The 21,567-nt window shown below is 36.2% G+C and overlaps 1 protein-coding gene across 4 annotated transcripts in view; it reads right to left on the bottom strand.

Annotated features, from left to right (window-relative positions):
* Positions 1 to 21,567, bottom strand: part of FMN2 (formin 2) — a 370,776-nt gene that overhangs the window by 95,558 nt on the left and 253,651 nt on the right. For all 4 annotated transcript variants that reach the window (XR_005362164.1, XM_038542664.1, XM_038542668.1 and 1 more), the window contains one exon: positions 4,115 to 4,207. Coding sequence is in view for 3 of the 4 variants with exons in the window: in XM_038542664.1 (XP_038398592.1) it covers positions 4,115 to 4,207 (93 nt within the window). In the remaining variant the exon portion in view is untranslated. The remainder of the gene's footprint in view (positions 1 to 4,114; positions 4,208 to 21,567) is intronic.

Genomic DNA, 21,567 nt, shown 5'->3' with positions numbered 1-21,567 from the left:
TTTTAATTAATTTATTTATTTATGATAGTCACAGAGAGAGAGAGAGAGAGAGAGAGAGAGAGAGGCAGAGACATAGGCAGAGGGAGAAGCAGGCTCCATGCACCGGGAGCCTGATGTGGGATTCGATCCCGGGTCTCCAGGATCGCGCCCTGGGCCAAAGGCAGGTGCCAAACCGCTGCACCACCCACGGATCCCCTACTTTTTCTTCTATGTTATTATTACTCCTTAAATATGTCCTCTCCTCAGTACTAACACTATGTCCTTAGAACAAGGCCACCTCATTTCTCTAACAATGTTTCATACCAATTTTACAACTCCTGCCTCCAAGTCTGATCTATCTCCATTGAGTCCATCCTACTTGCTGCCAGTGTAAACTTTCTAAGCCTTTAAACGTCTGGTCCCCAAGGATTCAGGATGAAGCCCAAATCCTTCAGCCAAATTTGTAAACGTGTGGTGGGGAGGTGTGGGAGCTTCTGTATAACAGCATCTGTTTTCTCATCCCAGGATAAAATGAGGTTATCATTAGAGTCATGAGGAAGCAGAAGAGAAAGCCTGTGGAGGTTTGAGAGGAAAATAGAAGAACAAATCTCAGAAATTGAGAAAATCAAATTTGCAAGGACAATCTTATAGAAGTGCTGAATAGAAATGTGAACTGGTGCAGCCACTCTGGAAAACTGTGTGGAGGTTCCTCAAAGAGTTAAAAATAGACCTGCCCTACGACCCAGCAATTGCACTGTTGGGGATTTACCCCAAAGATACAAATGCAATGAAACGCCGGGACACCTGCACCCCGATGTTTATAGCAGCAATGGCCACGATAGCCAAACTGTGGAAGGAGCCTCGGTGTCCATCGAAAGATGAGTGGATAAAGAAGATGTGGTTTATGTATACAATGGAATATTACTCAGCCATTAGAAATGACAAATACCCACCATTTGCTTCAACGTGGATGGAACTGGAGGGTATTATGCTGAGTGAAGTAAGTCAGTCGGAGAAGGACAAACATTATATGTTCTCATTCATTTGGGGAATATAAATAATAGTGAAAGGGAATATAAGGGAAGGGAGAAGAAATGTGTGGGAAATATCAGAAAGGGAGACAGAACGTAAAGACTGCTAACTCTGGGAAATGAACTAGGGGTGGTAGAAGGGGAGGAGGGCGGGGGGGTGGGAGTGAATGGGTGACGGGCACTGGGGGTTATTCTGTATGTTAGTAAATTGAACACCAATAAAAAATAAATTAAAAAAAAAAGAAATGAGTTCTAACAGTAGGTCTGTGGTCATGACTTCTACATGATACCAGTTGGTGTTCAGACCACTCCCACATTAAACAAAAACAAAAACAAAAACAAAAAAACGTTGAGCTACCCTGGTGCAAAGAGATTGGGTTTAATGAGGGCTGTTGGGTTTTGTCAGGTGAGCAGGACAGTGTGTACAACATGCCAGGCACTGTTCTAGGTATAAGCATAACTGGGAGCAAAACAAGGATGCTTTCTTAATGGAGCTTACATTGTTGAGAGGCAAATAAATAATACAACTGTAGAAAACATTAAGTGTTATGGAGAAATGATGCTGGGTGGAGTTCAGGACATAATTCAATAAATAATTCAAACACTTATTTATTAGTGTTAATATCATTAATTGATATGATTGCACTTCAATTCTCCCAAAGATCATACATAGCTGGCACCATTACAAACAATACATGCCTTGTAGAGGCAGGACTCAATTCTCTAAATCGGCCTCTTTTAGAACAGGGGTGAGGACATTCCCAAGGAAGAAATATTCAAGCAGAGACCATAAAAATCTTGGCTTGAGGAAAACTGGGAAGGCAGGGAGTAAAAAATTGGATGAATCACTGGATCGTAGGGCTAGATGAAATCCAAAGACTGTTACTCTGTGTCCATAGGTCACACAATAACTGAATTATGAGGATAAGAGATGTTTCTATAATGTTGTGGCAGCTAATGCAATAAAAATGTTTGGCCAGTATTGGGCATAGTCTCCTAATTGCTGAAGAGAGATTTTAGATTTTGAAATGTGGCACATTTAGAAAGACTTTGATGGGATATATAAAACATTAATATTACCTATGTAAGGTAATCTGAACACAGAGGTTAATGTAAGAATACTATTTATTATTGAGGAAAGTCCTAATTATAAGCAAAGATTTGGCATATATTATTTGTACTAAGGTGGAATTCATTTTTCAGAGTATAAACCTAATTGCAGAATATGTACTGATAACTAGAGGGCACATGGGACCAAAAAATAAATTGGATATATTCTAATATCTTTATCTTAAGAGAAACATTTTGAAATCTATTGTTTATAGATTGAAATCATTGAATATAGGCTCGTAAGTACTCATGTTTAAAGCTGGACTCTTTTCTTCTACATTTTGACATATTTGATCTACATAAAATGTTCCAAAGAATGTGCTATTGTCATTGTCTGTCTTCTGGATAATGTATATTTTCTTATTCATTGCTATAACTCAGGAGCCAAAAGAATGGCTAAGCACATAGGAGGTATTCAAATTTTTCTTCAATGAACATGTAATCATAGAACACTTGAATCGGACAAACATAAAAAGGTCACCAGAAAGTACTGGAAGAAGAACTATGAAGAAAGATTCATTCTTTCTTTACTGAGTTAATGAATTAAGGACTCCTTTATCACATAAGCAAAAAGATTATCTCTTCCTTTACCTATATAGTCCTCTAAAACTGCATGTTCTTGATCCTAAAACCTCACTGAATGAAGAGAGCAAAACTCATTTTTATTCACCATTAAGACTGTAGTGAGCTTATAGTGTCCTCTAATATATAACCAACTACAGGACTCTGATTTTATCCCAAGGACTATTTAGGAATTACTAAGTAGATTTTCCACTCTAAGTCATGAGGACCTGATAATTTAGAAATAACAATTCCTTTGATTTATGAATCTGACCAAAGTTTTGTTTCAATCTTCATGATTGTCTTGTGATTAAATAGCATTTTCCCATCTTTAAAATAAGCTGTTTAATGGTTTTTTGTGTGTTTAATGTTTAATCAAATTCCAATACGACTCATTCATTGTAAATTATCATTAATGACACTTGAACAACCTATAAAAACCATAACCTAATAAACACAGGATGGAGCCAATCTTCAGAGTATTACTTGGCCTCAGTCTGAAGCCATGTCTGCCTCTAGGAAAATTCCTGACAACAAGAACTTTCGAGAGCATGGCATGACACAAATCTGATCTTCAGAGGAGATGTAACATTCCAAAGCAGAAATGTTTTGAGTAATAAATGCTTTGATATAATTGTATGTTTAAAATGGCAAGATGTTTTTATTTTTATTTTTTTGAAGATTTTATTTATTCATGAGAGACACACACAGAGAGAGGCAGAGACATAGGCAGAGGGAGAAGCAGGCTCCCTATGGGAGCCTGATGTGGGACTTGATCCCAGGACTCCAGGATCAGGAACTGAGCCGAGGGCAGATGCTCAACCACTGAGCCACCCAGGCATCCCAAACAAGACTTTTTTAATAGATATTCTGTCCTACAATTTTTAAATATATTTTCTGAAATTATTCATCCTTGCTTATGTAACAGGAAGAGTCAATAAGATATTTATTAAGTATTTAAGTTTTCTAGAAAAAAGGTGTTAAATATCTAGAGGTATTTATACATCCTACAAAAAATAGAATGTAATGTTTTAAGATCTGGAAAACATAAATATACTTTGTTTTTTGGCTCAATGTTTGGACAAACTAAATAAATACAAAGTTGAACTGAAGTCATAAACATAGTTAAAATTCAGAAGAATGTCTAATTTTCTATCACAAAAAGCATACAAATTTTAATATCTTTATAAAAAGGTGCTATTTTAACCTAGTACATTTACTGTCATTAAAAAACAATAATGATAATTATCCATAGTAGAATGTTTACCAAATTGCTACTCACACCTGTATGACTCTTGATTAAACATAATTTGTTTTTCTGTGATGTCAAAATAATCTGCTTTAAACCAATGCATATTTTTAAAAATGCTTTCTACCTACCATTCTGCGGGGGGGAAAAAAAGGGAAATGCAACATGTCTCTTTAGAATTTACCTTGAATAATAAACTGTTCCATGTTTTCTTTGAAAGGCTGGATGTGCTCTTTTGAGGATACCTGGTATACTTTCCCCGCCTCAACTTCACAGGCTGAAATCAGAGAAAGACATTGTTTAAAATGTCACAGTATTAATGGAGTATTAAAACAATTTTTAAAACATATTAGCTACTGCTAAAAATCCCTGTTAACCACATTAATTGATATATGTTCTACATATTTTGGAAACATCCAAATACTGACATAAGAAGTCTATGATCAAGTCTTCACTTTGGGGGACTATAAAAAGTTCTTAAGAATCTATAATCCAAGTTTGGTCACTACCAAACTGTGCAAATTTAGAAAGTCCCTTAAGTTCTAAGCTTCAGTCTCATCTGTAGAATGAGTACATCACTAATGTTTACTTCTCAGGACTGTCACGAGGATCATATCAGTTAATCGATACAAAGTGTTCAAGTAGTACTTGGCAGACAGTAAAGCAATATGTCAGTATTTCCTACAAATAACAACAAATGATAACTGCTAATGTTAGTATAGAAATCAATAATTACAGAACATCTATTGGATGGCAGATACTTTTAACCTATTAGTTAACCTAATCCTTAAGAAGAAGTTAGTAAGAGTGGACATTATTCCATTCTATTGGTGAGGAAATAATGGCTCAGAGGGTACTTATTTGCTGATGCATCCACAGATAATAAGTACCAGACCCATAAATGAAATCCTGGCCTGACTCGAGAGCTTATTTTCTATGTCCATGCCATCGTAAATGCCTTAGTGGGCTACAGATCCCACAAGGGTTAATCAGGAAGTACTTCTAAGAAAATTTCTGAGGAAACTCCTGCCATTATGGTGATACTGGCAAAAAGAAATCAAAATTTAAAAAGCACATATGTGAAAGACAAAACTTAGGGCAGATAAATGTCTGAATCAGGAAAACATACTTCTCACTACAATTCTTAAGGTGAGGTTGTCCAATTAATTCCTCAAGGCAACTTTGAAATTCCACTCTTTAAAATATGTTTTTCTCTTATTAAATATAGTTTTCTTTTCCTTCCAGGTTATTAGCTTGTCTAAGCAGGAGAATATAGGGGAACTGTACTGTTAGCACTCATTATTCCCATCAAATGTGAAGAACAAGCAGGCCTAGTAAGACTTAAGACCAGTTAGACATATGCAGGGTTCTCTCTGCCCACATTCCCCAGCACTCCTCACTCTGCCAGAACAGGCTCTCACAAGTTGTGACTAGCCAATCCACATTCAGTCCAATACCTATATCTTCAGACTCATACATTAAACTTTCTCACATATCAATATTTTCATTTAGAATTCATCACAGCCTCCTCTAGACTTGCTACTTCCTTATTTATTCTTCTATTGGTGGCACCATGATCTGACCTAAGTAACTCACACCAAAGCAGGAGGGTTACCCTGGACTTCCTCTCCTTATCCTAATATCCTGTTTGTTTACCTCCTAAATGCTTCTGAAATCTACCTATTCTCTCCATTACTGCCTTATGCTGGTTCAAATGCTTTCATCATTCTTCACTGGGCTACTAGGAAAGCCTCATAACTTAATTCCACCACCAGTCCTACATAGATCAACTCTCCTCCTAGCAGAAGAAGAATGCATAAAGAAGATGTGGTGTGTGTGGAATATTGGAATATTACTCAGCCATACAAAGAATGAAATCTTGCCATTTGTGACAACATGGATGGGTCTAGATGGTATTATGTTAAGTGAAATAATATAGAGAAAGATAAATGCCATATGAATTTACTTATATGTGGAATTAAAAAAACAAATGAACAAATGAACAGACTCTTAAATACAAAGTGATGGTTGCCAGAGGAAAGGTGGGTGGGGTGATAGGTGAAATAGGTGAAGGGGATTAAGAGATATAATCTTCCAGTTATAAAATAAATAAGACACGGGGATATAGCATACAGCATAGGGAATATAGTCAATAATATTGTAATAACTTTGTGTGGTGACAGACAGTAATTACACATATAATAATGAACACTGAGTAATGTATAGAATTGTTGAACCATTATACTGTACACCTGAAACTAATGTAACACTTACTGTATGTCAATTATACTTCAGCAATAAACAAAATTAAATTAAATTAATTAAATTAAATTAAATTAATAATAAAGTCATCCATAAGAAACCTGACCAATTCCCTAAAACTGTTCAATGACCTCAATCCTCACAACCATACCCAGAGTAAAGGGATGACTTAAAACCCTACAGTATATGGGGCACCTGGGTGGCTCAGTTGGTTAAACATCTACCTTCGGCTCAGATCATGATCCTTAGTTCCTGGAATGGAGCACCCATATAATGCTCCCTGCTCAGCAGGGAGTCGGCTTCTCCCTCTCCCGCTCACCCCTACTCATGCGCACACGCAGGCGCATGCTCTCTCTCAAATACATAAAATCTTTTAAAAAAATAAAATGCTATAATACGAAGTAGAGCACTTTTCAAAGTCTAGGCCTTGCCCAACTTTCTACTTATCCACCTCTACTCCTGATGTTTTTTGCAGACTCAATACATATTGAGTCTCCATAACCTTGGTTCCTCTACTTGGAATGCTTCGCTACTTTACCTCCTTTATCTTATCTCCTTCATCTCACCCATTCTCAATATTACTTCATGACTTAACCTCAATGTAGTTGCCCCTAAAACGTATTTCCTCAGTTTCCTACAACCCCTGCTTTCCTCCATTTCTTATCTCCTGTCTTCAGCTAGGACTGGGTGTCTTTCCTCTGTGACCCCACAGCATCTTGTGCATACAGAATTAAAGTCTTTGTTGGGTACTTTCTATATGTCAAGGACTGCTACACACTTTGCATATGTTCTTCATTATCAAAAAACCCTTTGAAATAGATTAGTAATATGCTTGCTTTATGTCAGAGAAAAATAAAATACAGAGACTATCCAAGTTTACACAGTTCATAAGTTGAGAAGGTGGGACTCTGTATCAGCTACCACACTTTTTAAAAAAAAAATTTTATTTAAATTCAATTTGCCAACATATAGTATAACACCCAGTGCTCATCCCATCAAGCATCTTCCTTAGTGCCCATCACCCAGTAACCCCATCTCCCCACCCACCTCCCTTTCCACAACCCTTTGTTTGTTTTCCAGAGTTAGGAGTCTTTCAAGGTTTGTCTTCCTCTCTAATTTTTCCCCACTCAATTTCCCTCCTTTCCCTTATAATCCCTTTCACTATTTCTTATATTCCACAGATGAGTGAAACCATCTGATGATTGTCCTTCTCTGATTGACTTATTTCACTCAGCATAACACTCTCCAGTTCCATCCATGTCAAAGCAAATGGTAGGTATTTGTCCTTTCTGCTAGCTATTATTCCATTGTGTGTGTGTGTGTGTGTGTATGTGTATGTATATATATATATATATATATATATATATATATATATATATATATACATATATATATCAGATCTTTATCCATTCATCTGTCAAAGGACATCAGCTACCACACTGTTTTAATCTTATTTGTGATTGTATCTATTCTATTCCACAAGACAGAGCTACATAGAGGAAATCTAATTCTCATCTGTATTCCTAGTACCTGATACAAGCAACAAATTGTTGTTGGATGGGTTAATGGCTGGATAAATAGCTCCTGCTGAAGAAAGAACATTCTAGATATTGGAAACTAGTAGATGGAGATAGAGGGTTTATATTCTAGTTCAGCATGCACTGAATGAGCTTTAGCTTGGAGAAGTCTGAGAAGAAATATCATAGCTGCTCTTAAAATGTGGTCTCAGGGACAAAAGTGTGTAAATTTTCATGTTGATGCCAAGGAAGGAAGGAGTTAAACAAGCAAAAATTAGAGAACAGAAAGATTTTGGTTCTAAGTAAAAACATGGCTAATGTTTAGGACAATCCCACAGTGAAGTAACCAGCCATATGAGGAGATGAGCATTTCATCACTGGTACTCTTCAGAAAATAGTGGGCTACTTGTCAGAAATGTGGTAAAGAGGATGAGTCTGAGGAGAAGACATGCATTCAGCTTCCTCTGTAATGTTCACTTATGACAGCCCCATGTAACAGAAATTCCATGTTCTGTAATATCTCTACATGGATACAAAAGACATATTTAGTGTCGTACTTTAGGTATCTTCTAAAAGTAACAGTGTACATTATTTAAAAGGAATGAGGTAGAAATTTATCAGCCCTTCCCATCATGCAATGAATCATTTTTGGAAAAATCACATGAAGAGCTGTTCTGAATGGTCTTCAGTAGCTTGTAATTGCTAACCAACCTACTCTCACATGATGCAACCTGGGACAAAGCTGCCATGACAAAAATCCCTGTCCTCAGAGGGCTTGCCTTTTTTGAAAATACACAATCTTTAATGAACTGTTTTCCAATTCCAACAAGAAAAGTAAAAACTAATAGCCTAGTATCTAATAGATTAGGCCAACATAAAAAATAAAAACAAAAAAGGATCTAGTTTTCCACTTGGTCTAAGTTTCAAAACTTAAAAGCTTTAGGCAAGAAAGATTAATGTTTTGACAATTAGTTGCAATTGTTTCATCTGCTACTTTTTACTAGAAAATGAAAGTAGTAACTGGCTTTGTTTTCATGATACTACACTATGTCTAGAAGCATAGTGAGCTGTAAAACCCTAACACTAGGAACTTGCAGAAGTTCATCTGATGGATCTGGTGACTTACAAAGGATTTCACTACTTAGGAAAGCAGAGTTAGATCAAAGACAGTCCATAGGAAAGTCTTCTAAAATGTGCCAAAATTTCTCTAAGTATTCATTTGTACTCAGTAACTTTGAAACAACAGAATTTATAATAAATACTTAAAATGTAAAAAAACTAAGGGAAAGTTCTATTTTAATTTTCTCTTATTTTCACAACTGTCCTTGGCCCATTCATACAAACTTAATATTTTTAACATAAATTAAACAAAAACTATTTTTTCTATTTCTTCTTTTTACCTCACTTATAGATTTTCATGTACACAGTAAGAACAAGGTAGAATTTTAGTTTTAGAAGTTCTTTTGGGTCATTTACTAACAACCTCATCTCATTTTCAGTCTTCTTTCTAGAAGGCAACAAAAAATGCTTGTAATATATCTCAGTGATGTCCATTCATTTCCCTACCAGGCAGCTTCTTCCTTACTGAGTTGTTTTAATTACTGGAATTTTCAACTACATAGTAAGCAGAAATCTCTCTTTATGATACATTCTCCTATCGAATGATATATCTGGAGTTTGCTTTGAAATACTACTGGAAAATAAATAAATAAAAAATAAATACTCCAGAAAGAGTGCCTCAGTGGCTCAGTGGTTGAACATCTGCTTTTGGCTTAGGTCATGATCAGGCGGTGCTGGAATCAAGTCCCCCATCAGCTACCCTCAGGAAGTCTGCTTCTCCTTCTGCCCAAGTCTCTGCCTTTCTCTTTGTATCTCTCATGAATGAATAAATAAAGTCTTTTATAAATAAATAAATACATACATACATACATAGATACATACATACATACAATACTCTGGATATGGGGCACCTGAGTGGCTCTGACAGTTAAGTATTTGACTCTTGATTTAGGCTCGGGTCATGACCTCAGGGTCGTGAGACTGAGCCCCATGTGGAGCTCTGTGCTGGACGTGGAGTCAGCTTGAGAGTCCCTCTCTCCCTTATCCCACTACACCCTCTCGAAAAAACAATAGTAATAAAATGCTCCAGATATATTCATATAATTATTTATGTAATTTTAAAAATCGGTAAAAAAAAAAAATAAAGTCCACCATAGATAGTTCAGGTCTTTAGTGAGTTACAGACAAATTCTACCCTCTTTAAAGACAGATGAAGACCTTGATCTCCTACCATTCTTCATTTACTCATTAACATTCCTTGGTAGGCAATAGGCATCCAACAATTATCTGTGGAATGAATGGATAAATGAACTAGACCCTCCTGGCACAATGAACTTTTTCTTTATTTTCAAAATGTCATGCCTATTCAAATTTCTTCACACCTTATGTATACTATTCACTCATCTGATATACTCTTACCCCTCAGAACCAATGTACTTCTACTTATCCATCCCAAGTTTCAATTTTCACCCCAAGCCAAGAGAGTCAATCTCCCCCTGAACGTTCTATCTCTCTGCTCTGTACAACATGCGTAAATGATATAAGATAAAAGCAAATCTTAGGATAAGAGATGTGGACCCAAGCCTAGTTCTACTAGTAGCTATGTGATCTTGAGGTGGTTCCTTAAGTTATCTGAGCCTAAACTAAAAATTGGGATGATGAAGATGTGGCACTTCAGTGCTAAAGCATTGAGCCATTGAAAACTCCCAAAAAACCATATTGCTGTTAATGATATTATCTCATTGCATTTATTTGTTTATGCATCTTTGTCCTTGACTTACTTTTATTTTTCATTCCTGAAGTCAAGAATTGTCTATTTACTTCTTTGTGCCTAGTGTCTGCAATATAAGGAAAAGCTAAAGGAAAAAAGCACATTGTGCTTTTCTCACATTCAACTATGTCAATAATTATGACTTTCCTTAATCTGGATATTAAGCCTTCAGTTGTGGATCATTTGTAACTTCACATAAGTCTTATGCAAAATGTACAAAAACCCAATCCAAATTTCCAAAGTTCTTCAATGTGATACACAACCTATACAATTATTTGTACATGGTTGTTGTTTTACTTATTCACTGTATTAAGAAGGAAGAGGCTGTTGGAGAAGTATAAAAATAAAATATCAAGCTGTAGAGTTTATATATACTCCTATATAGACATAATTCTTTTATACATCTAATATATTCAATAATACATATGAATATATTTAATGTGCTATGGAATAAGGAAATTTCTTCTTTTAAGATTTATATATTTATTTGAGAGAGAGAGAAAGAGATGGAGTGGGGGAGAGAGACAGAGGGAGAGGGAGACAATCTCAAGCTCTCCACATTGAGAATAGAGCTCAACACAGGGCTCAATTCCATGACCCTGAAATCATGACCTGAGCCAAAATCAAGAGTTGGTCACTTAACCAACTGGGCCACCCAGGGGTCCCAGGAATAAGGAAATTTGTTTGTAAGACTGAACCCCATTCCTCTCTTAACTGTAGTGCATCAAGGTACATAACGTATCATCCTAGCTATCACTTATCATCTTCAAAATTGGTAGGTGACTATGTAAACCTAAAAAAAAAAAAATGCCAACTGCTATAATCTTACAAACTTGGTCATTTAGAAACATTACTAAAAACATAACAATGACAGTGTTCCTGGAAAATCTGTATTATAGTCAAATCTAAATTTTAAAACAATTGTTAAGGGATGTTGGTATAACTCAATAATTCCAATCAGCTGGCTTTTTGTTTGATTTAAAGAAGTTCCTAATCCCAAATGATTTTGTATTGGGTTAAAGAGCTAATACTGGAAAGCATAAATTAGGTTTCCAAATGCAAAGAAAAAATCTAGCTAGGGGACTGGAAGAACAAAAATGTCTTAGACATTTTCACTGCAATATGGGTTCTAAAACATCAATGCCATCCACAGACTGGCATGTTTGGGGTCTCGGCAAACACCATCTTATCACTTTCATTTTAAAACAAGAACATTACATATCACTCTCTAAAATGAATCATGTTCATGAGCAGTTTAGTTACTTTTTTAGGGAAGTGAAATATTCCAGCTATAACTTTTACAAGTCTCCAAGTTCAATCAATGTTAATCAGTTTAGAGTCATTGCTCTTCTATGAGTTCCAGTAGGTCATTGGAATTTATAAACCTGCTTCAGCAACTTTGAATGAAGCCACATAACAGACACATAAGAAAAGAAACAAACTTGAGTAATCAGACATATTTTCTTCTAACACCAAATTGTTTCCCATGTACACCTGGTTCAGATTATTATTTTGGATTCAATTTCTGGAAACAGAAGTCATTTTAGCTACCTAAAGCAGATCAATGCAGCCAATGATACTTATAAATATTTGCAAGAACAGAGAAATTGGCTCTGCATTTGGTCTTCAGGAACAGCTCCCAGAACAAAACTGCAGAAGTGGCCCTAGGTGAGCCACTCAGTATCTAAGCTGTATAGTGGATACCACAGTCTCAACTGTGGTTTTAGACTCAAATCTCACCTGCTAAATATGCACCATCAAAAAAATGTGTCTCAACACTCAGGGAGCTGGTGACGGCGGTGGACAGTCATACTGCTTCAGTAAAATCCAACCTCTCCATGTCATTACTTGAAAGCCTAGAAACCCCCCAAAAAACCAAACATGCAAAACAAAAAGTGACAAACAAAAAATAAAACAAAATCCAAACCACAAAATAAAAATAGAAGCAGCAAAAAGACACTATCTGGCTTCACTATATCTCAAGAGTATATGCAATGACAAAAGCAAAATCATATGCAGACACAGAAGGAATATTTAGGGGAAAACAGCAAAGCTTGGTAACTGACTAGTTTGTACATAAGCCATCCCTTCATTGAAGAGACAAACCTGAAAGTCAACTGGAGGGCCTTTTCAGAATCTGCCTGCCAATGCTCCCATCTCCTGGGAGATACTTGGAGAAAAGTAAACTCCAGGATAAGGCTCAGAAAAAGTCCATACAATGATTCTAATGCACACAGAAGTGTGAAGTAAGACTGAGGGGAGGAATGAAGGATGTCATCTGGGTTTGCAGTGCAGGTGCTTTGTGGAGAGAGAATGCAAGAGGAAAAATAGCTTGTAGAAGGAAAGAAAATGAATTCGTCTTGAACTTGCTGCATTTTAAGATGCCAGTGGAACATCCATGAGTAGTTTTCCACCAAGTGCTTGGGTGTATAACTCTGCAGATCAGAGTGACAATAGAAACACTGAATAAGATCACTTGGGAAAGGCTTCAGTGAGAAGACTGAGCCAAAGCAGCATACCTGAGGTATATCAACTTTTATGAAGAAGCAGAGAAAGAGAAGGCCCTGCAGAAACAAAATGTAGAAGGAATTGTCAGATACTATAAGGAGAATCAACAGTAAGTAGGACTAATGAAGCCAACAGGCTAGTGATAGCAAGTCAAATGCAAGTTGGCAAACTGTGACAACAGTTTCAGGTAGTGCTAGAGAAAAAGACACACTGTAGCAAACTGAGGAAGGAATGGGAAGTAGTGAATCAAAGAACCCAGAAATAGACCAGGAAAGTTAACATCTTGGCCTATGAGCAGAAAAGTCCCAGAAAACCTGCCCAGCAGAGGTGTGCTGTGGGCAATGGGAAGAATGATGAATAAATGAACACAAATCCTTTAAAACTTCTGAATAATATTCAAAATATCCTAGTCTTGCCAACAATGCATCCATAGATTCAGCTGTGTGTTAAGTATAAAATTTGTGTATCTGTCCTAAAGATGGATTTCAGAAGAATCTGATCCCTAAGAATTAAATGTCTGCAAATTAATGTCAAAGTAGTCCTTTAGCATGTAAATATAATGAAAGAGGACAGAGACACCACACACACACAAATCCCACAGTACCTTAGTTTGGACATGGTAGACTTAGCAGTATTGCCAGTGCAATATATTAAGGTCATGCTGAGCTCGTCAGTTTATACCTCAAAACAAAGCTAAACTGAACTGAACGATTGTGTAAGTATACTTTTTAACAGGTGTTTCACAGGTGTCCTCTTCAAACTGAGGGGTTTTGGAAGTGAACACTGTTTTAAATTGAAATGATGAAAGCACAATACATATAGTTTTGCTCCTTAAATAATCATTCCTATAAGAGGAATTATCTTTTTTTTTTGTCAATTCACATATACAAGTCACTGTTTTCAAATATGATATACTTCCATGGACAAATATAATCTACTGGTTACAAAACAGTAAGACATAATAGCTATGATTTTCAAAAAAGTAGTCTTTTCTGTTCCTCAGTTCTTCATCTGTAATATGAGAGATAATATCTGCTTCATGCTTTGTAAGAGTAATATGTTTGCTATAATTCCTGTGACACTATTACCACCACCATACACCACAATTACTAATACACAACAAGGAATTGGACCATTATTTCTATTTCTAAATCTAAAGAAGCAGAGAAGGCCATGCTTCAGAATATGAGTATGATATTTCCATAGGGACAACTGAAAATGAGTTGTATATATATTTATACACATACAAACACATGACAAATTGTGAGTGTACATCGTTGGCAATACATTTGCTTTTCACATTTGGCCTTGGGAAACAAGAAAACTTAATGCTTTATTATCATAAGCAATAACACAGTGGTCATTTAGATCATTTAAATGGATTCACTCTGTTAATAAGGGGATTCAAAGTCAAATTGAAATAATTCAAAATCAATTGATATATTTGGTATCTGTGAAAATAACATCATTTTATAAAACAAGACTTTCCACAAGTTTGTACTCCATACGCTTTGGGGGGAGACACTGGTGTTGACTCAACCTTCCATGTACTGAATGAAACAGAAGTGTCTTAACATTTGCAAGCAATAAAGTCATGACAATTATAGACCATACAGTTATTCTGAGCCTGTACGTAAATATTTCTAGTGACGCGGGGCTCACTACTTTTAATGGTAGCCCTTCCACTGTTTCAGTTCCTATCTGGAGACATTCCTTTATATAGAACTGAATTCTCTGCCTTTAGCTTCACATATTGACCTTAGGTCTTGTCCACTGGTACAACACAGAATGAGTATAATTTTAGGATAGCAAGTTTTATTTCAAATATCAATTCTGGTTGTATAATAGGGGGCACTTGAAGCATGTTTTTCAAAAGGATTTTGAAGAGTCTATGTGTAACTCAACAGAAAAGACACCGTTAAATAGATGTTTGTCACAGGATCAAAGGAAGTAACTAAGATAGCCTTTCATATATTTGAAAACAATTCTGTCTACTTTCATTTCAACTTTAAAATATCACTCCATCTACTTTACTCTCCACAGTCTGGAAGGAAAAAAAAAAAAAGATTGGTTAAGAATGCTAAAATAACTGGTCTCCACTAAGACATTCAGAGTCTGTTTGGGTGAGGAGTGATAACAGATGTATGTAATATTGCAAATACTGATGAAACGACTCTCAAGACTATAGAATAGCGATGACCTATAGTGATAGATCTTTTAGCAGTCTTGCATCTACCCAATGCTAATGTATGCATGTGCACACATAATTTTAAAAAGGATATTATAACAATATCCTACATAAAACACAGACCCACTTCACTCTCTAAGGACTAAAAGAAATGATGCAATATTTCTGTTGTGATTTTTCCAAAATGACTATTGTTTTTATATTTATTTGGATGAGGTTTGATGTTCTAAAATATACTTTCCCAGGACACCTGGGTGGCTCAGGGGTTGGGCATCAGGTTGGCTCAGGTCATGATCCCCAGGGTCCTAGGATCAAGTCCCACATCAGGATCCCCACGGGGGGCTTGCTCCTCCCTCTGCCTATGTCTCTGTCTCTCTCTGAGTCTCTCATGAATAAAAAAAATCTTGAAAAATATATGTATTTATACATATAAATATAAATATATATATTATCCCATTGCCTGAATATTTATTTTTTTAACAAGGTCAACAATGCAAACAGAAAAAGGTATCAACATGATGAATCACAACACTTCCTAAAGGTGGAGATCTGCTCTTATTTAACTTCAGAAGGAAACATGATGTTCCCTTTTAAAACAATACATTTGCCACAGTATTTCCTTTAGAGGTTAAATACATAAGATACATATTTCTTCCATTAGAATAGATCATGCATCACTTATAGTATGAAAAAAAAGTGAAAAGAAGGCATTTATGTAGTAAAGAATGATCTGTTTATTTCCAGATCATTGTATCTCTTCTAAATTTCTGAACCATCCACAAACCAGCCAAAGGAAAGGTCTTAGGGAATTTTTATATTCAGTGATAAATTTCCATAAAACCATACATAAATCAAACTTAATCTTTTAAAATCAAATGTCTTTTGGAATACAACAATATGATAAATGATGACATAATGACATTACTAAAGACTATTTTCTACTAAAAAAATAAACTTGACTATTTCTAGCATCTCTCCTTTTCCACATTATATCATATTTCATAGGGGCAATTTTTGATTTCTGAGAATGAACATTAGTACTAGCTCAGAATGTTTCACAGAACATGAAGCAAACTATAGAAATTTGCAGGAATTCTGAAGATAACACTGAGACTTCATGGGAACAAGCATACCAAGTTTTCCTTTAACATCTCCTCAGTTCATACTGACTAATCTCTCACAAATTTTAAAGATTAAATTAACGTAAAATGGAATCAAAAAATGCCAAAATCTGTTGAAAGAAATGCATTCAAAAGAATGGCAAGCTTTTAAAGATGGAATAATGGGCTAGAAACCCTAATAGACACTAGAATTCCTGGGTAAAAGGTGCTGAGAAATAAAATATTTACATACTCTCAAAGAGTCACCTCACGAATTACTTACTAATTATTAAAAACAAACAAAAAATCCTATATAACTTCATAGTGGAGGACTGGCAGATACCACCTAAGCAAAGTGACAAGAGTGGCCAAAATGATGCATCAGCATTAGCAGTAATGAGACAAGCTGGTATCATGGACCTGCATAAGGAACACATACCACTTCTGCAGACAAATCCAATGGAGGAGATGCCTACAAAATAAGTAGTTTTTTAAATATGGTAGGGTCAAGAAAGATAAAGACTAAGAAACTGCTCTAAATTAAATAAGCCTATGGAGATATAAAAATTAAACGCAATGTGTGATCTAGGGATTGGCAAAATAGCTATAAAGAATACTTCTGAATATGGTCTTTGGATTATTATCATAATAGTATTTATCAGTGTTAAATTTACTGAATTTGTCATTATACTGTGCATACATAAAAGGATGCCCAAATACTTAGCATATATACACTAAAGTCTTCAGGGGTAAAGAAGCATTATATCTCTGACTTGCTGATGTATGATTCAGAAAAATAAAATTATGTACACCCACATCTGTCTTCATAAGCATGCATACATCCATGTCTATATATGGGGGACAGGAGGACAGGAATGATAGAGCAAGTGGGACAAAAAATAAACAACTGATAGTCTAGGGAAAGAATAGACGAGAATTCCATGTACTAGGTTGCATGTTTTCTATACATTTGACTTATATCAAATAAAAAGTTGTAAACAAACAACAAAGAATGACAACATGCCCCAATTTGTCTAACTTAGACTTTTGAGACTCCAAAGGACCTGGTGTTAGGGGGCTTCCATAGAACTTCTTTAGAATGTTAAGAACAGTTAAGGTATGCCTCAAAAATAGTGTGAAGCTTGGTTTTCTTTTACATCTGGCTTCGATTTAAGAGTGTTAAAGGATCTACAGCTGCAGATACAAGTGTCTCTTTAGCTGATGGTTTGACTGGCACTTCAGGGTGACAGCAAACACACTGGTAATGGTTACCAGGCAGATTTTTAAAGATGACTACAAACTCTACTCTTCCAAATAAGTAAAGATATTCAACTTCCCTAAGATGGTTGTAAAAGGTTATTACTTCATAGTTTTAAACCATATTTAAGATGACAGATGTAGCATCTTACAATAAAATAATAAGAGTACCCTTACCACAAACTAACCTGCTTATAATATTTGACATATGGTTCTAGAATTCTTCAAATATGTATATCCTTAACCATAATATTTTCAAGAATTAGCAAGTTGCTCAAATATTTAGGATCTGTCAAATTAGTTCTTTTTTCTAAATTTTTTGCTTTAAAAAAATGTATTTATTTGAGAGAGAGAGAGCATGTGAACATGAGCCAGGGGGTGGGAAAAGGGAGAAGGAGGAGCAGGTTCCCTGTTGAACAGAGAGCCAGACCAAATGACTCAGAGACTTGATCTCAGGACCCTGAGATCATGACCAGAGCTGAAGGCAGACACCCACCACACTGAACCACCAGATGCCCTGCAAATGAATTCTTTAACATTAAACAATACTATAAACATTACAATGTCTTGAGTATAAAAGTGATTTACACAAAACTGAAGTATTATACAATGTACCTAATATTCTGCATATGTGAGCTTAATGCAAAGCCTCTGACATTTTCTAAAGATACAGTAAAACCATAGGACTAGGTGATAATGTTTATTGAGGGTATAAATGACTTTCACAGAAGGAAATAACAATATCTTGATAATACTGGCCAGGTACGTGGTTGCATATTGACTGCCCCACCATACTCGTTATTAGATGATGACTTGAGGTATAACTGCAGGCATCTATGACTGGCCTAGAAATCTCAGTCTCCTTGAGAGTTCTGGAGTAGTACTGTCACTATGGTTGCCAATATTTTCCAGTTCTGATGTGCACTGGTGCTGGAATTGGAGTAACTGACATGGCAGGTGTTCAATGAGATAGAAGAGTTTAGTAAATGTCCCATGCAGTCAAGCTGCAGCGGGTGGCATCCATCAACTCAAACAGATCCCAATTAGGGCTGTTATTTGTTACTGGAATGGTGTCTTGTTAGTGGGCTCCATTGAGGTATAACAGTAGTTTATAATTTTAAAAATAATTAAAGATGAAGCATATTGTACCCAACGAGTAAAACTCTTAACTGGTGTGTTTTCAAGATATAAACCAAAATTTTGTCCAGTGCCTAAGAAATCAAAATTCAAGACAGACCACCTCCAAATGGAAATGCTTTCTAGTTTGGACCTACAAACATAAAGTTAGCAAAAGATATATTTTTTTTAAAAGCCATCTTTTTTTTTTAAATTTTATTTTATTTATTTATGATAGGTACACAGAGAGAGAGAGAGGCAGAGACACAGGCAGAGGGAGAAGCAGGCTCCATGCACCGGGAGCCCGACGTGGGATTCGATCCCGAGTCCCCAGGATCGCGCCCTGGGCCAAAGGCAGGCGCTAAACCGCTGCGCCACCCAGGGATCCCTAAAGTTAGCAAAAGATATTTAAAGCAAAGTCTTGGGGCTTAAATGTCTTGTCTTGTTCCTTTGAGTTTCCTAAAATCATAGAATGAAAGGAGGAGGAGGTATGGAAAGAACCATAGAAGAGAAATATATATGCAGGAGGAGAGAACAATAAGAAATGCTGAGAAAATTATGAAGCATTTGAAATGTAGAGTGAGTTATCAAAATACTTAATGATGCACCAGCTAGTCTCTCATTCAAAGGAACAGTAAGTGTTAGAAAGAAATAGGATGAAGTTAAAGATTAGGGGATTTGTAGGTTTTAAGTTTGGGAAAGTAGTAAAGTCTACTAAACATATCTCAAAAACAAAACAAAACAAAACAGAGAGAGGGTAGTAACTCTGACTCAAGTATTTGAAACTACTGTAAGAATTCAAAGAAATTTATCAATGCAGTTGTGATCATCTCTAACATTCCCCAGTGGTTAAGAGAGAATTTTTTTGGAAATTACACTTAGGATCCAATCTTCTGGATTTATGACCAGTATCTCTAGATATCCTTTAATATTCTATTAATGTAGATGAAGAAATGGGAAGCACTTTTATAAACTAGAGAAGTAGCACACCAGGATATTCACCCAAGATTGGGAACTAGATTCAAACTTGTTTTTTCACTATTCATTATCTGAGACCTCAGACAAGTTCCTGAATCTAGTTCACCTCAGTTATCTCATTTGCAACATGGAGCTGGCAACCTTCACCTCCAGCAATTTAATGCAAGGGTTAATGTATATGAGGTGCACAGCACCTGTGGGAGAGCTTCAGTACATGTTAATCTATTATTCTGTTTTTACTTCCATTAATTAGAAAATTAATTAGAAACTTCTATGAAGTTTCAACTCTTCAAATACAGCACAAGAACTTTAGGCATTGTTGATAAATTATAGGGTTTATCAGAAGCCATGAGTTTCAAAAGACACACATATAAAGAAGACACCTTGTGATGCAGAAGTAAAGAACACACATAGCCCAGAAAGGTGGCAGAGATCTGTGAAAAATGACACACAAATCATGGGGATAACTCAGTTAACAAGTCAAAACTGCCAGAACCAAACTCTTTTGGTACACATAGGGTACCATTAACTGTAATGTGTTACTCGAATAGGCATACCATTTTTCTATTGTACTAGACATTGGTTAGAATTATCTATCCATCTTCTATTCTGATTTTTTCTTCTCTGAGTTTTGGAAATGGATATAATCACCTGTGAGATTGTCTACAATGCAGCAAAGAAAGAACTAAATAAAGAGGGAAGACAGCAAAAGAAATGTTGACTAGAGAAGAAAACAGGATGGTTTAAGCATTTCCAAAAACTATAAACCTCTTTGACTTATTTTTAGCTTTCAGAGCCATAGCAGAAACATGTAAGGCCACCTTAGAATAATTTAAATAGATAAATTAAATAATAAAATAAGTAAACAGTCTCTTAGCTCCCAAACTACACATCCATACTGAGGTCTGGGACACTGGGTCTCAGCAAACTACCTCTCTCCTCTGCTAGCAGGCTTTCTCACAGGTTTCCCCAAGGGGAAAGAGAGTGAGAGGAGTGCAGCTGATGGGGATTTGCTGCTCCCTTCAGCACAGCCCCCAGACCCTCCTCCGCCGCCAATATCAGTTCCAGGTCCTGGCTTGTTTCCTTGGCCTCAATCCAGCACCATTGCACCCCTTGAAAGTACCAGTCAGCCAGGCAGAAACTCTTCCTCTAGGTTCCCCAAATCCAGCTGTGTGGAGCCCCTTCTCTCCAAACTCCTTTGTCCCAGCTCTGCTAGAACCACTCCCTGATTTCTCTTCTGAAGGATCTTTCATATCCTGTCTTCTTCAATTCAGCTCTGCAGAGTCCCCATCCAACCTGCTCAGGTACTCTTTGCCCAGGCTGTACTCTCTCCACAGAGGTCTAGGGTCCAGCCCCACAGAGCACTTGCCTAGAATTTCTAGGTTCTTTGATAACTTAGTTCTTTCTTCACTTGGTTCCCCTTGCCATAGGAATGAGAGCTGCTCCACTACTTATCTGAGCATTCCCTTTTTGATTTTTCTGTCCTAACATGTGCTAACCTAATTCTCTATATTAATTCTATTAAAATAATAAGTGTGGTTCTGCTTTTCTGACATCACTCAGAACTAGTACAACAGTAAATCAAAATGAATGAGCTATCTTTTTCTAAGTATTTAGCAGCTTTCTGGCTGGCACTAGTATTTAATCTAATTTTTATTACTTGCTTGTACATAATGTTTTTTTGAAATGTTCACCAGAAGATGCACCAGTTTTTCAGATTAATATTCTACCCAAAATGTTATATATTATTAGTACCATTCACCTACAAACATATATTTAAAGTCATTTAAAACATAGCTTGTGGGGATGCCTGGGTGGCTCAGCGGTTGAGCACCTGCCTTGGGCCCAGGGCGTGATCCTCAAGTCCTAGGATCGAGTCCC

Source organism: Canis lupus, chromosome 7 (assembly GCF_011100685.1).
Source record: "Canis lupus familiaris isolate Mischka breed German Shepherd chromosome 7, alternate assembly UU_Cfam_GSD_1.0, whole genome shotgun sequence".
Taxonomy (NCBI): domain Eukaryota; kingdom Metazoa; phylum Chordata; class Mammalia; order Carnivora; family Canidae; genus Canis; species Canis lupus.
Note: the sequence above shows the minus strand (reverse complement) of the source record. Positions and strands in the feature narration are given on the sequence as shown.